Raw genomic sequence first — 17,432 nt, forward strand, 5'->3', positions numbered from 1 at the left:
TCTGTATCAACACTTCTTTGATCAATATCCCTCTTCATCTACTATTGATTGCTTCCACCACTCAATCTCTTTCTCCCATAAGAGAGCAGAGTTCCCAAAAATAGCATAATTTAGAATGAAACTCCAAATGCATTTCATTTTGAAGGGGTGGAGATGATGGGAAGTGTAATGAGATTTGTGTCTGTCTTCTGATGGATGAGCTGGCCCTAAGCTAGCCTCGTTCCTTTGAATCTTGGGCAGGTGATCATTAAGCATGGAACTGAAAAAGGCAACAGCCCTATTGATTTCAAATCAGATCACTGCTCTTACATCAGACTAGCTGAATTTCACTTCATATTGTTGCTCATGCTTTAGATGGTTCTCTTGGGGGCCATGAATACACAGTGGAATTCCACCAATTTACAGACCTAGCTCATTTCTTTGCCTCCTGTCCCATTTACCAGTTGTTCTTTTAAAGTCGCTAATCGACGGAATAGCTGCTCAGCTGTTGTTTATATTCCCAGTAGTATCAGGACTGCAACAGCTGACAGTATGTCTGCGTGCCTGTGATTTCTTGAGGTTTTGGCATATTTGGACATTGGATGACGTTGCTATTCATATCTTTTGTATTACATTAATTAAAAAGAAAGTGCAGAACTTAATGTGTAAACCAAATAAATAAACAATATAGAAAACATAATTGTAATCAAAGTTTTTATGACATCAAACACAATCCTATCCTTTGTGCACCGAAAATCATTGTAAAGATGTACGTTAGCACTGTATTCTCCTTAGAATCCTTTGAATTATGATCAAAGTAAAAGTTCCTTACCCCAAGCCACTTATATGACACAGGGAAACTTGCATTGTCACTGCCGCCTCTCACACACCCTTCACTGAAATGGAGCAATTAAAGTAACATTGCAATTGGTAACTGTAATGATAGCAAGATAATAAAAACCAGGAAAGGTACATTCAGATTACTCTGGTTTTCAAGTACGTCCTGGTGATGTTACCTTAGCCCAACATCCAGGGGTTGTTACTATTGCTACTCATTTTATCTACCACGGAAGGATGAAGGGCTGAGTCAATCCTGCCAGGATTCAAACCTGCGACTCAAGAATTGAACAGATTCTACTGAGGATGCATTAGCCCACTGAGCATATTATGGTGTTAACTGTAAATGGTCATAATAAATGATCTTATTGCTGTTCCATGGAACGGTTACTATATTTTCCATGTTATAGGACCCTAGGGCATGATCCTGGGCTTGGCTAAGTAAAATATAATATTTGAGTGAAAAGTGCTTTTTTACAGAACTGTATTATAGTGATTTTCAACCCAGTCCATGTGGTATACAAGCTGTCTAGAATTTCAAAATTTTTCAGTTCTGCTCTGATAGGGATATTGTTACACCTTATGTACACTGGATTTCCTTGAGGACTAAACGTTTTTGCAGGGTTCAAGTCTGGTGATTGTTGTATTTTGTGTCTATTAACCTCTAAAAGATTTGATAACAAATATATGCAGTTTTATTTACTAAAGTGAGAATTCAAGTGAATTCAAAGTGAATTTAAAATTTAAAGCCAAAGTAGTCATACTGAAAGCATAGCAGACTTTTTATCTTTTGACAATTTGACCTAAAATTTGAAATTCACTGTGAGTTCTTCTTGAATTTTCATTTTAGTGAATAGCCTTGTTTATTAGTATAATGACACATTCAAATTACAAGAATGATCTTCGCTAAGATATAATAGATTTATTTATCTATGTAAGTGTAGGTAAGTGTTATATACTTTCTTTAAAGAGTATTTATTAATCCTGCACATAAACGTAGTTAGAACCCTAACTGGTCACTTTACGAGGTACCCTTGTACTCCTGCTCATTAATGGTAAAATCTAATCAACCCTTCGTGTGGCAACAAGTCAATGCATATAACAAATGAAGACATTGTCAAGAGGTTCAGCTGTTGTTTAAACCGAATATTAGCGGGGACAAATGTGATCTGAGTGACTTTCACCGTAGAATGAATTTTGGTGCCAGATATCGTGGTTTGAAACTCTGATCTCCTGGAATTTTTAGGCACAGCTGTCTGTGTAGTTTACAGAGAAAAATATGAAAACCAAACATGACTGTAAGTGAAATGACCATGCATTACAATGGTGCTATGCAGGAGATCATCTGTGAAAGTACAACAAGTTTAACCTTGAAGTAGATGGACTACAGCAACAGAAGGCCATTCAGAGTTAAACTTTCGGCTAAAATCAGGAAACGGAGGCTACAATCGGCACATGCACACCACCACTGGACAATTGGAAAAAGAATATAAACTGATATGAGCCTACAACATGCAGATATAATTTGTCCTAAACCTAAACCATGAATCCATCCAGCTTTGTCTTAACGGAGCAGGATACTGGTGCAGTGGTCTGTGGAATATCTTCTTGACACATTAAGCCCTTAATAAATAGTAAGCATTATTTAAATTAAAAGTTGGCCAATAGCTATATTTATTTGCCGGATTCAAAAATACTGTTTTCTTAAATGTGACTTTTATACGTTAAGGCATTTGGCAACTATTCACTTAAATTGTTAGCCCAAGATTCGGCCACTTTTGAACTAACCTATTGTGAGACACATCAAATATAATAATATAGATATGGTTTTGCAGGTTTGATAATACACATATGTGTTTATAAATTACTCAGTTGAATGCATTTATTGTAATTTTCAGCAGATATTTTTGTCCATGAATTAGTGCTTTTATCCATGTTGTGTGCTTTGTTTTAGGTAGGAAACCTGGGATTGCTCTTCATGCTTCTATTCTTTATTTATGCTGCTTTGGGAGTGGAGCTTTTTGGGAAACTTGGTGAGTTGCCAGCGTGTGAAACCTACATGTTTTTGCTTGTTTTTTTATTTGTTTTGTGTGTGCATGTTTGTTGACTAATAAATCAACACGAGAAAGTGTTAGTGAGCTATAATGGTAGCATGGTGATTAAACATTGGAATTCTCTGCTTTTTTAAATCTTTCACTAAGTGATGTCTATATCTTATTAGCTGCAATTAATATGTATTCTTCAAAGTAACAACAAAGGCTAGCAAATAAAGATTTCTGCAATAGTATATGAAGGTAAAATCTGATCTCCCTTTTCATGTATAATCATTGTACATATTCTTGTCCCAGTTTGCAATGATGATCATCCTTGTGAAGGTATGAGCCGCCACGCTACATTTGAGAACTTTGGAATGGCTTTCTTGACTCTCTTTCAAGTCTCTACTGGAGACAACTGGAATGGAATAATGAAGGTAAATAGTGGGCATTTATAATGAAGTGCACTTATAATGTTGCCCTCTTAACTCTCATTTGCATCATTTATATGGAACTGGTGAATCATGTTTCACTTCATTCAGGGGTAATTGCTATGGATAAGGAGTGGTTGAGCCCAATTTTATATTGCGAGGTATCACCAACAAGAGAGTATCCCAATATGCTGCTATTTATAAGAATTGTGCCAAGCCTTGAAATAATGTCCTAGCAACCTTAGTCCTGTTTGGACTTTTTCCAGCTTATTATTTTCCTTTTTATCAAAGAAACAATATATTATGAACAAACGTCTTTATATTGAGCTAGAACAGCATTTTCCATAGATTTCAATGGACACATTTCTAGGTAAGAGTAAACCCTTGCTCAGCTTCGAGAGTCCAGCCTATTGACTTGGATGACTACTCATCATTCTTTCACTTGTCTACCCATACTTCATAACATCTATTAATGGGCATTTTCTAATGTTATTTATGACATATATAACATTTTGATTGTGCTAATTACTTTTTTTCCTCATACATAGGTTAAACATAGTTACATACATGGTCATATTCGCAAATCGTCCAACTATGCCTAGCATGACAATTTAAGGGGTATAGCAGGTTTGTTCTGTTTGAACAATGCCCTTTTCATTACTAATTTGCCTCTTACTCGTTTAGTGTTCTGACACATATTCTACACTGTTTTTTAAGATCATGAAGAGCTTCTGTTTTATACCTTGTGTAAATATATAACTCTTGACTTACCGGTAGCTTGGAAAAATAAACATTTTGAAAATAATACATTTTTCACAATTTTGCCAATTATAATTTGAAGACAACTAGTGCAGCTAAAGAAATGTTATGTGAAAGTAGAGTCATCTATTTGCCTTACTGGAAAAATGACTCATCCTCTAGGGACAGTCCCAGCATGGCACTCCACAATCGTTTGTTCACGGATTATTTAGATATGTTTACTTATAAAAGCTGGTGCTCTTCATTGTATTCAGCAGGTGAATTCAATCTGACATCAAGTTGTATGTTGCAAAATGTTTAGATTTCCTTTTCTCTTTTTTTAAATACTTTATTTTTTTCTTGTGCTTGAAGTTAACACAGGTATCTCAGTATACATTAGATAAATTGCAAAGGAATTAACATGTCTTATCAGAATAGGTATACAGATATTTCAGCACATTTTTTATATTAAAATCTAGAACAGGATGTATATGCATGCTAAGGTATGGATGGATCATTTATGGTAGCATTTTAGCATAAGTATAACGTATACAGGGAACCACTGGGTCACATTTTTCCGCTTTGGCACAAACTGCGTTTAGGCAATGAACGTAATATTCAGTAAGGCAATTTATACATTGAAAGAAAAAAAAAAAGAAAAAAATACAGGTACGCAAATTGTAAAAATCTCAGTGGTATCAGCAAGATGCGAGGGGAAAACCTAAGAGAAGCATCTGGAGGTCAGCCCTTGTCAGCAAGTGTCAGATTAGCCGATGCCCCGGTTAGGAATGCAGATGCTACGCACTTTAGGTGTGATAGGAGTAGCAGTAATCAAAGAATGACCCTGGTGGCTCCTCCTGCCCCAGGCTTTTTTTTTTTACTATCGTGTAGATCAGCAATAAAAATATAAAATTTTCAGTCTAGATTCTAATACATTAAATATGGAAAGATTATAAGATAAAAAATAATAATAATGGGTTGCTTACTTAAATATTTTGTTAAAGGGACACTATAGTCACCTAAATTACTTTAGCTAAATAAAGCAGTTTTAGTGTATAGATCATTCCCCTGCAATTTCACTGCTCAATTCTCTGTCATTTAGGAGTTAAATCACTTTGTTTCTGTTTATGCAGCCCTAGCCACACCTCCCCTGGCTATGATTGACAGAGCCTGCATGAAAAAAAACAAACTGGTTTCACTTTCAAACAGATGTAATTTACCTTAAATAATTGTATCTCAATCTCTAAATTGAACTTTAATCACATACAGGAGCCTATTGCAGGGTCTAACAAGCTAGTAACATAGCAGGGGATAACAAAATCTTAATTAAACAGAACTTGCAATAAAGAAAGCTTAAATAGGCCTCTCTTTACAGGAAGTGTTTATGGAAGGCTGTGCAAGTCACATGCAGGGAGGTGTGACTAGGGTTCATAAACAAAGAGATTTAACTCCTAAATGGCAGATGATTGAGCAGTGAGGCTGCAGGGGCATGTCCTATACACCAAAACTGCTTCATTAAGCTTAAGTTGTTCAGGTGACTATAGTGTCCCTTTAACTGTTTTGTGCCAAATCCAAAATTCTTTCAATTAAGTAATGTGTTCTCTAAACTCTGTCACTATGTAGGATAAAGTAGTTAATATTTTCCCTATCTTTTTCCATTCTTCTTGCAGGATACTTTACGTGATTGCACTAATGATGATCGTAGTTGCTTAAGCAACCTCCAGTTTATCTCCCCGCTATACTTTGTGAGTTTTGTCCTCACAGCTCAGTTTGTGCTAATTAATGTAGTTGTTGCTGTATTAATGAAACACCTGGATGACAGCAATAAAGAAGCTCAGGAAGATGCTGAACTTGATGCAGAGATTGAAATGGAGTTGGCTCATGGACTTTGTGCTCAAGCATCACCAATCTCTGGTCTAGAAAGTGGGGGACGTGGAGGAAGACCAGCCACTGAAGGACACCGTAGCTTGAGATGTTTTTCTCCTGCACAGGTAAGAAAATATATTAGCAGAAAAGAGAATTTTGGTTCCAAACACCATAAAAAAATCTACATTCTGATAATTTTAAATGCTTATTAAAAAAAAAAAAAAAAATTAAGGCCTATGTGTCTTCTTGGAAAAATAAAAAATAAATAAATACAATAAGGACTTCTCTATATCTTCTCAGTATATATATATATATATATACACGATACAAGTAGAGAGCACTCAGGAGTCTTTCAAGGTAAATTTAATCTGTTGCTTTATTGAGCAATTACAAATTCACACAACGTTCCAGTCGACGTTTCAGTCTGTAAAATACTTTTTTCAAGGTCTTGAAAAAAGTATTTTACAGACTGAAACGTCGACTGGAACGTTGTGTGAATTTGTAATTGCTCAATAAAGCAACAGATGAAATTTACCTTGAAAGACTCATGAGTGCTCTCTACTGGTATCGTATACAATTTGGTTGGAGACAGCACCGGAGCATTAAAAGACCGGGAGGATTGAGTGCTGGGACCTGGAACGTATATATATATACATATATTCATAACCCCTGAGTTCATAACTCCCGAGTGTTACCCAAGAATCTAAGCAACACATCTGACATCTTCTTATTTCTTTATAGAAAATGTAAAGTATATTTATTACTACATATATATATACAGTATACACTCAGCATGACAATATAAAGGCAGAGGTTCAGGACAGATTTTCTTTGTCCTGAGAAAAAGTGACTGAGAGAGTATGTGTGGCAAAGAGAACAACTATCCCCCAAACTCAAGTTAATATAAAGGATGTGTGACAAGGCCTGTCTTTGTGTAGTTCGACCAATCAAAATTAAACATATATACAAATTCTACTGGTTTAGAACCACATTCCAGACTTCTCAGACAAAGAGAGCCATGTAGAGTATATCAGAACAAATGTTGTATATCTAGAACATAAAAAATAAACAAGAGAGCCATGTGACTTATTGACACCATCTGTTCTATACTCAAAGCCAGATTACACATTAGGCAGCCAAGATGACCACCTAAAGTCTGGGCTTAGACAGCTGTGGCTGTGAGGGAGCCCTGCTTGAGCTGACAGGGAGATCAAAAGAATGTTCTCTTTGGCCCTAAGCCCACTGACTTCATTGAGGAAACATGTGGTCTGCACCAGTCTGCACCAGTATCAAGTGCTTGATACTGAAGAGCTCCCTTGTGGTCCCAGGCACTTCATGATGACTCAGAGTTCCACAGCCAGCAATCAAAGTTATTTTCTCAGTGCTGGAACCAAGAGGAAGCTCTTAAAGTGGTCTGCACCTGAAGACCACAATGATCCTCCATGGGCAACGAGAAATCCATCTCACCCTCCCACCAGGGATCCAGTTAACCCTTCATTGGACCACCAGGGATAGAACTCCCCTCCTACCGAAAGGTAAGCAGGAGGAAGGCAAATATAAAATGTGTATGCTCACACTCAGACACCACACACCCAGACTGCACTATACACACACAATTTAGCCACCACACACTTAGCATCAACAAGCACTCATTGTCATACTCAGTCCCCTCCCCCACATACAGCTCTCAGCCTCATCTACACATACAACACTCTCACACACAAACACTCCCAGAAATAACCTTAATCCGCCACTTAGTATACTCTCCCAGATGACCACTTAATGGATGTCTAGGATACGTAATATTTCATGGAAGTCATCTGCCTCTAATGCAAGCTGATTGGCTTCCAGCAGCTCAGCTTGTTCAATGCTCTCAGTAGCAGCAGTAATCTTCTAAAATTGGTTGTGTGCTTAAGGACCCAGGCTTATGGTGCAGAAGTAAGAATAATTCTGTTTTACATTTTTTTTGCAAAAACTACAAAAAAATTAAGCATGCAATAAATAGAGGTTGAAATTGATCATACTTGTGTTGTATTAGTGACCGAAGAGTCCCTTAAAATATGAATTAAAGTATAATTGGTTTCTTTTCCTCCTTTTATGAGTCAAATGTTGTTGTAGAAGTTGTTCTTTTATTTTTGGGGGTTCAATTTTACTGTCTTCCTACATTTTCTTTGAGTGAAATCTTAATTTTATGATTTGTTCTGATTGATATCTAAAATGTATGCATGCATATTTTATAGTAAATAGTTTATATTTATCTCGTTAGTAAACGGGTAAACATTATATTAAAGCATACTGTAAATAAGGAAATTAAAATTGATTGCTTCAAGTGATATTGTCAAATACAATGTGCTAAGAAGACTCAAAATATATTACTTTTCATAAAGTGCTCAATGGGTCACAAATTCTTAAGAGCTGCAGAGAGCCATATTCTGCAAGACAGAGTTACCAATCTAAAAAACTTACTATGCTTAATGTGACACTGAATGAAAAGGTTAATGTACTGGTAAATTTTTCTAAATGTACTTATAGTGATGGCAATTTATTTTATTTTTATTCTTTTTTTGTTTCCCTCAACAAAAATATTATTTCAGGAGAATTTGTGGCTGGATAGTGTTTCCTTGATCATTAAGGATTCATTTGAAGGAGAACTGATGATAATTGATAATTTGTCTGGTTCAGTCTTCCACCATTACTCTTCTCCCGCAGTCTGTGAAAAGTGTAACCACGACAAACAGGAGGTAACACATTGCTTCTTCTCTGTCGATTTCGATGTCCCTAGGTATGGATATCATATTATCGAGGCTTATTCGTAGGTATGCGTGGATCGGTTTGCATTATGCAGTGGATGAGACCGTTCTGCTGTAATTGAGGGTTGAGGTGGCTTAATTGTGTTCCTCATGTGTATGCTAATTTGCTTTAAATAAGCACAGGTAATTGCAGCAAGATAAACTAGTTGCCATTAGTATATCATTACATAACAAGAGGAATAATATCTGTTTTTTTTTTCCTTTTTAAGGATAATGTTTACTTTATTTCCTATATTTGTTCCTTCCGAAATTTAGTACATTTTTGTTGCTTCTGCAACCTGTATCATAGAGAGCTAAAGGTTTTCCTGTTCCTTGACAAAGACTTTATAGAGTTGCACTCTAAATGTTGCAACTCTATGATGCCATTGCATTTTATTTATTTGGATTAGGAGATTAGCTCTCTATGATACAGGGAGCAGCAATAGTGAAAAGTAATATTATCTGGTGAGCTATAGCCCTAATATTAACTGGTAAATTAAGTGTACATAAAGTAGTATGGTGCTACAATTATTACATCCTCTTTAAAGGTACATCTTAAAATGTAGTGGTTTGAGGATTCCTTAAATCATGATGAAACATACACTATATATGATTTGGATATCATTGTTTTGCTCATTGCCATTAAGTCATGTTCCTATATGGTGATGTAAAGAGCATAATGATGCAATCGCGAGCTAGAAATCATTTCAACCGTCCCATGCTCATCACAGCACATTTGTAAAAGTATAAATAGTTTTTGACTTCAATAAGATAGCAGATCATTATAGATTAAGGTGGATTTGGTCCCCTAAAATTATAGTGACCTATTCACTAGCCAGTAACAGGCAGAGACTAAATGAAGAACATGGCCAAAGAATTAAAGGGAAACTCCAGTGCCAGAAAAACGATCCGTTTTTCTGGCACTGGAGGGTCCCTCTCCCTCCCACCCCCCAATACCCGGTTACTGAAGGGGTGAAAACCCCTTCAGTCACTTACCTGGGACAGCGGCGATGTCCCTCGCCGCTGTCTCCGCCTCCGCGACGCTCCTCCTAGTGATTACGTCGGCCGGTGGGCGAGACTAATCTCGCTCACCGGCCGAGGAGGCCTAATGCGCATGCGCGGAAATGCCGCGCATGCGCATTACGTCTCCCCATAGGAAAGCATTGAAAAATCATTTCAATGCTTTCCTATGGGGTTTTGAGCGACGCTGGAGGTCCTCACACAGCGTGAGGACGTCCAGCGACGCTCTAGCACAGGAAACCTGTGCTAGAACCCAGGAAGTGACCTCTAGTGGCTGTCTAATAGACAGCCACTAGAGGTGGAGTTAACCCTGCAATGTAAATATTGCAGTTTATGAAAAACTGCAATAATTACAGTTGCAGCGTTAAGGGTAGTGGGAGTTGGCACCCAGACCACTCCAATGAGCAGAAGTGGTCTGGGTGCCTGGAGTGTCCCTTTAAGACTAAAATAGGTAGGTTAAGAATGGATTACACCTGAGCTCATTTGGATATTTTCTGTAATTAGTCCATTTTAGCCTTCATTTTTCTTCGATCACCACTTGCTGAATAGTTAATAAACACCTCTGACAAAAATAGATTTATTAGTCATTTGACAGGAGTATGCCTCCTTATTCCTGCAGGCCCTTCCTAAGCATATTTTTTTCTTCATATAATGGAATTCACTATACAGCTTTACTTATTCAGACACGAGTCCCCTGCAGAGCTTACAATCTAATTATTATTGATGAACAGAGTGTGGTGCTTACTCGTTTTCAGACCAATTCATAGGGATGTCACTAAATAGAGAATTCAGTTCTGTTTGTTTGGATAGTTGAAATAGGCACACTAGTTTAACTTAATTACAATGGACCTCAAACTATCAATCTTGGATCAAATAAATAAAATTATTCCAATCTGTTTCTTCAACATCCTATGCAAAATCAGCAATTTAGTTCAAGTCAACAATAAATATATATGATCTGCCCAATCACGCTTGTTATGAAGTAATTGTATTTCTGTGACCAATTACCCTATAATGATAGAAATGGGATTATATAACAGAAAGCATGAAAGAAAAAATAATAATTGAGATTCTAGGCCAGTAGATTTGTTCTATACAAGCCCCAATATTTCTTGGGGGAAAAAAAAAATCGGACTCTTTGAAATGCTGCATTATAATGCATTTAATTCACATTTTAGAAAAACTAGCGGAAAAAAAATGTAGTAAAAGAGCACAATAAAGCATTTGCTAAGAATTTACCATTGTTACGTGTCACCCATACGAGCATTTAACAAGACGAACTGAACGTATGAAAGCCAAGTCGATCCCTATAATGGACAGCTTCACCCCGTTAGAAGGAATTCTGCAAGCCGGTGTTGAAATTCTAATTAGCCAAATTTAGCCCTGTCTCCTTGTAATGTAATTCTACTGCTTGATAAATGATGTCTATTGGAAGAACACCATAGCAATGTGGACGCTGTTGGTGTAATTGCCAATTAACGTTGCTGCAATGTGTATTGATTATCACAGCTCTTAGTTGCTAAACATTCTAAGCCACTGTTCTCTCTAGGAGATGAACAGTTTTGCAGGTACCTGGATGACTTTAGTAAGATACACACTGCCAGCATCCATGCATTGCTTATGAGTTGTATTGACTTTATTTGCTGCAGGGTTAGCATATTGATAAAATACCTGCTTTAGTGGGGACATTACAGTCAGGGTGGTGGTTTAACTAAGGCTTGTAGAAGCTTAACTCTTTAATCAGAGATTGTATGCTAAGCAGGGCACAAAGATAAAAAAAAATGTCTGAACGGGTTAACTCACAAATCCGCAACACTAATAATGGTTTTGCTTAGGTCCAGCTGGCAGAAATGGAGGCCTTTTCTTTAACCTCTGACAAGTCCTCTTCAGTATTGACTGATGATCTCAGTTCAGAAGATCAAGGTGTCACAAGTCAGTTAAAGGAAATGAAGGTAAAAGTGTGTTTTATATGTAAATGAAATTCAAAGCAGAGGGGATTTTTAATTATTGTCCTTATCCCTATAGATCATCTTTGGGTAGACGTAGCAAAATCTATTAGAGAACAGCTCATTGTATCCGTTCATTTTACTGCTTCAGGGAAATGCCAAATTGGATGTTAAAATGGATCTTAGTAGAAGAAAAATCAAATATGCAAAAAATATATTGTGTCCTGCATTTTGTTACAAAAACACCTGAGCTACTGAATGAAGGACACAAAAAAAGAGGAACGAATGCCCAGCAACCTTTTGTCATCTTCCCTATTCATTCTTGTAGCATCCTTTTAGTTTTCATTGTGCTGTGTTCGAGTGGTTTCCTGTGAGTGGCTCATTTCCATAAGAGTCTGAGTGCATTTAGCCTGTGTCTCGCCATTCCGACACATCCAAGTGCAGGGCATTTAGCTATATGTGTGGGATGTAAAACTGCGGTTTTGTTTGTAATGGCCCCTTGTTTTTTATAGTTATACCTCTTGTCTACTATAGTCCTTCCTGAGAGATAAAAGCTTACTTAATATAAAAACGCTTTCTGAATTTGGTATCCTAATTTTTGGATACAAAGTGTACTTATAATCATAGTTTAGAAGTTTGAATATAAAATTCAGGGAATTTATCACACATGGCATAAATAAATACAGATAAAGCAACAGAGCACCCACATAAAATACAATTGCAAATCTTACAAGGTTATTTAAAATCCTAGCAAACAAATATAGGGATTTAGTTACACCATATGGCCATATCATGTTAAGCTCACCACTACGTCACAGTACCCCAATATCGGTGGATTCTACGCTAATAACCATGATAACTGATAGATCAATACTTACTGCATAAACTACTTCCAGAGAGTCTTCTCAAATTCTTGTTTTCCTGTGGTCAACTCCAAAAAGGCACCTAGAATGGAGGGGCAGTATTCTCACCCCAAAAGATAACTGAGCTTAAATACTTGTTTTGCTCACTTAAAGTTGAATGGTAAGTGAGTTATCAGCTGCGAAAGACATTATTTAAAATAAGGTGTTACATTTTTTCTCACTCAAGCTTATTATAATAAGGAACATTTTAGCAACCCCTCTGAAAACCATGTCTCAACTCCCAACTAAATTATAATGTTGCAACCATACACCTTAACCGCATATTCCCTGTATGTTTTTTGACTCTGTAAATGTTAGCATTGTTTGTTAATAGCATCCAATCCCTCAAAAGGAGTGATCAATCACTAATGGATTCTTTATGACAGCATTATAGCATGTGCAGGGTGACATAGTATATGCAACATTATTATACACTGAACTAACGGGTAAGTGCTGGTCCTCAATATAAACAATAAATCTACCATTCTAAACTTTTTTTGTATGACTTTTTATCACTATGAGGCTGGACAGGTCCTTCTACCCAACCCCACCATCACTGTACATACCTTGTAAATATAAATTGAACTCAAATAACCACTTCTTATGTAATACAGTCACTCAGAAAGTGCAGAAAGTTATGATTCCCTTCTTCTCTTTCATGTACCTGCTTTTATCTGGTTACCCTGCATGGTCATGTCTGCCTGCTGTATCATGTTTCTATCTATATGTCGTAGGTTTTACATTTCATTGTGAAACCTAGGTTGGAATTGTTTATTATAGGTGTGCCCAAAACGTAGATCCCTAGATCTTTTAAAACTATAACGTCTATGATGCCCTGTCATTCTAAAGACATGCAAAGCATCATGGGAACTGTATTTTTACAACATCTGGGGATCTACCTTTTGGGCACCCTGTTTTTTTATTATTATTATTATTGTTTTTATTGAGGTAGTAGCATTAAATAAATTATGTAACATGATAGATCATATTGGCCATGATTTGATCAACAAAAAATGCCTACTACCACTAGCACAAAAAAAACCTCATGTACTTCTTAGCTTCTAGTAAACAGTTGCTATAGAACATACAGTGCAGTAAATAGAGTTATATGATATGATCAGAAGGTTAGGATTAAAGTCCTTTTTAACTAGATGGAGAAAATATGTGTCTAGATTTGCTGTCAAATTTCTGTGTAAAATATATTTTTAGACTAACTCTTAAAATTATTTTCTAACTGACAACATTTTTGTATCTAGCTCAAGGCGATATCCATACACAGTGCTAGGTAAGACATAAAGGGTTAAATAAGTTAAAAACATCATTTATTTTCTTAGGAAAAGTCATGCTACAGAAGGCAGGGCTCCTGGACTTGGCTCACAGCAAATAAGACCAGATTTAATAAATGGTTTAGGAAGGCAATTTCCACGTTTACAGATTAGAGCACATTATATTATGAGCTTTTTAAAAGAAATTATGACATTTTTATAAAGGTTTGAATTTTCCTTTGTGTGAGATTTATATTTCTTACTCTGCATGATTCTTTCTAACAATTATGTATTTATGCTATATTTCTTATTCAGTATCGTTACCTTGGGCACTTTACACTGATTTATGAATAAACAGTCTTCAACAAGAATAGAAAGATCAGACTACACTAATAATGAGAATTTGGAAATGATGATGACTACATAGGTCAGGACTAGGCAATACAAAGAAATTATTTAAAGTGTTGTCTTATGGGTAGCCTTTAAAAGTTTTTTTAAGATATCTTGAATAAGAATTTCTTCACAGTGTTTATGTTTAGGGATACCCCCTCTTTTGGGTGAAAAGTTTTGGCCTCCCTATTTCAACAGCCCTTTCACCATTGTTGGGAGCGATAGCTGTTGCTTATAATATGTGTAACTTATAATAGTCTCTAATAGAGAGAAGAATAGATTCATGTTGCTGATCCTATTTAGTTGAACAGTTTTTTTCATTAATTTATTTAGAAATCCCTATGTTTTGAATTCTATCCTCTTGGAAATAACTTATGCACCTTTGAGGTGTAAAGAATAAGCAAATATCTAAAATTCCAGCGCAAAATGATCTTTGTAGCTACTCCTGAGTTGCCAATGGACTCTTGGTTGCATCTATGACTAAGGTACTCTTTACCAAGTCAGAGTTTTGTTGTATAGACTCCATTAGGCAAGACCACATTCAATTCAAATGCTATCATTATTTAATTATTAATGAAATTAAGGAAGAACTCTCAGGTCTCCGGAATTTACACCATTGAAAAAAATATTGAAGTTCTCATATATATATTATATTACCCTTTCAACATATCATAATGTAGTTCAGACATAAAGCCAGAACAATTATTATTATTATTATTATTATTTTATTATTTATATAGCGCCAACAAATTCCGTAGCGCTGTACAATGGGTGGACTAACAGACACATAATTGAGATCAGACCACTGGACGTACAGGAACAGAGGAACAATCATTGCAAACGAGGCAAAGAAATAGAAATGTTCTCCTTTTCTTTGTCTGCTTTCTCTACGGCAGTGGGTCCCAACCCTTTTTCACTTGAGTACCCCTTGGCAGGTCATTTTGATAAATTGTATGAAATGTTTGTAAGTAACATAGTTGATGTTATGTCAAATATATGTTTTGTTCTCCGCCCCAGGCTCTCCCTCCTCTCCCCCTGTCCCAGGCTCTCCCTGCTTTTCCCCTTCCTGCAACAGGCTGTCCCTGCTCTTTCTCTGCCCCAGGCTCTCCCTGCTCTTTCTCTGACACAGAAACTACATGTATATACCCACACTGGCATACACAGATACACAGACATACAGATACACACACCGATATACAGACATATAGATACATAAATTGACACATATACAAATACACAGACATACATATACATTTTGTTTTCATGCAGGCTATGTCAGTACAGCCAGGGGAGATGTGGCTAAGGCTGCATAAACAGAAACAAAAGTGATTTAACTTCTAAATAGCAGAGAATTGAGCAATGAGACTGCAGGAGCATGATGTCACAGGTCCTTGAGCCGCGTGGCCCGAATGCTCCACGTGGCTGCGCAACATGAATATAATACTTACCTTCGGTGCTTCCTCTGCTGATTCGTGGGACGAACTGCAACCTCTAAAAATTAAATAAATAACCATGACGTCATCACCTTAAAGGGACCACGTCATCTAAGTGACTCAATGCTGTTTGAATTTGCAGAGATGACGTGGACCAGTGGAAACTCTTTTGAGCCTATTTAAGGCTTGTTTTAGCCTCCATTCTTTGCCCTATCGAGGTTTCTGTTTGGATCCTCGTTTAGTGCTCCTAGTGATTCCTTTGTGATTTCCTGTGTTTGAACCTAGCTTCGTATTTGACTCGTGTTTTCTGGTATCCTGACCCCGGCTTCGTATTTGACTTGTGATTTCTGGTATCCTGACCCCGGCTTTGTCTTGACTGAGTATTTCTGTTATTCCTTTCCTTGATTTATCTTGACCCTGTTTCTTCTTGTATTCATATGTCAAGTCCGGCCATTCTAAGGCTCGGTAACACGCCTTTCAGATCCAACTTTTGTGGGTTTCCTCTTTCCTGTGTGTTGGGGTACGACTCCCGTGACACATGATCTATACGCCCAATCTGCATCATTAAGCTAAAGTTGTTTTGTTGACTCTAGAATGTGTTCCTGCACATTGTTGGCTCACTGCTCACCATGATATACCAGTTTGGGGCACAAAAGCTTCAGGATGCAGTAGCTGCATGCATCTGTCAAAAGATAATTAAACCCTTCTACCTGAGCTCTGCAATACAGCTGCTCGGTGGCTCAAAAAACGTTGAGGTCGCTGAGAGCTTACTTGATTTTGTTTATGCTTCTGTCAATATCATTCATGTCAATGAGGAGATGCAGATACATTGAGAATGAAGCAACAACTGGGAGAATTTAAGAGCAGAATTTGAAGATAAAACTTTTTTGATGGAGAACTCTGCAGTGATACTGGCATTAGCTACGAGGCGAGCCATAAGCAGTGAATTTAAGTACATATAGAAATACAATCTTAACCTCAGCAGGAATGTTAAAAAAACCATATCCAGTTGAGATGCATTTGCAGTATACTTTAAACCTGCAAAAATATGATACATGAAAAATGTGTCTGGTGCAAACAAGATGTCGAATCACTTGATAAAACTGGTAAAGGATTGATAGAAAGTACAATTAAATTATATAGACCACATTCTGAGGGATGAACTCTTATGTAACAAAATTGCAGCAGGCATACCAAGCAAGAACCTGCAGTAACATATCCTGTCTGAACAAAGTTCCTGGAATGAGGCATGCAGCAGATCTCAATGACAAATGGATGAAAATTGTGGAAAAGGACAGACAACCAATTGGCACGGATAACTCTAGAATTCAGAGATAATTCACCATGCGATCAAACTACCAAGACAGTGCCATCAGATCAGCACACCTCAGGGCCGGATTAACATAGGGGCTGATGGAGCTGTAGCTCCAGGAACAGGCTCATTTAATTTTTTTTTTTTTTTTTTACATTCTACTCAATATGACCCCCATAATAGCACAAGGGAGATTAAAATCTCCCGAATGCCCCTATTCGCTATGCCACGAGTAGGAGCATATCTACTAAACAGTGAGCAGTCAGGGGCATGCCCAGTCGAACACTTGGCATGCGAACGGGAATTTCATCTATTTCTTCAACAGAAAGACGAATAAATGAATAGAGATTTCAAACGAATGAACGAAGACCTCTTGTTCGTTCATTTGGTTTATTACAAGGAGGGAGCTACAGGCGCGCAGCTCCCTCCTTGTAATATGTAAAAATAGAAGCGTCAGGAAGCAGGGCTCCCCGCCACATGAGCGGTGGGTG

General features: G+C 37.1%; 1 protein-coding gene across 1 annotated transcript in view; it reads left to right on the top strand.

Moving 5' to 3' along the window:
- The window catches only part of CACNA1I (calcium voltage-gated channel subunit alpha1 I), a 286,325-nt gene that overhangs the window by 260,499 nt on the left and 8,394 nt on the right, over positions 1–17,432 (top strand). The window contains exons 28-32 of the mRNA XM_063426399.1: positions 2,771–2,849; positions 3,165–3,286; positions 5,689–6,009; positions 8,479–8,625; positions 11,529–11,645. Coding sequence (XP_063282469.1) covers positions 2,771–2,849; positions 3,165–3,286; positions 5,689–6,009; positions 8,479–8,625; positions 11,529–11,645 — 786 coding nt within the window. The remainder of the gene's footprint in view (positions 1–2,770; positions 2,850–3,164; positions 3,287–5,688; positions 6,010–8,478; positions 8,626–11,528; positions 11,646–17,432) is intronic.

This window comes from Pelobates fuscus, chromosome 7 (assembly GCF_036172605.1).
Source record: "Pelobates fuscus isolate aPelFus1 chromosome 7, aPelFus1.pri, whole genome shotgun sequence".
Lineage (NCBI taxonomy): Eukaryota > Metazoa > Chordata > Amphibia > Anura > Pelobatidae > Pelobates > Pelobates fuscus.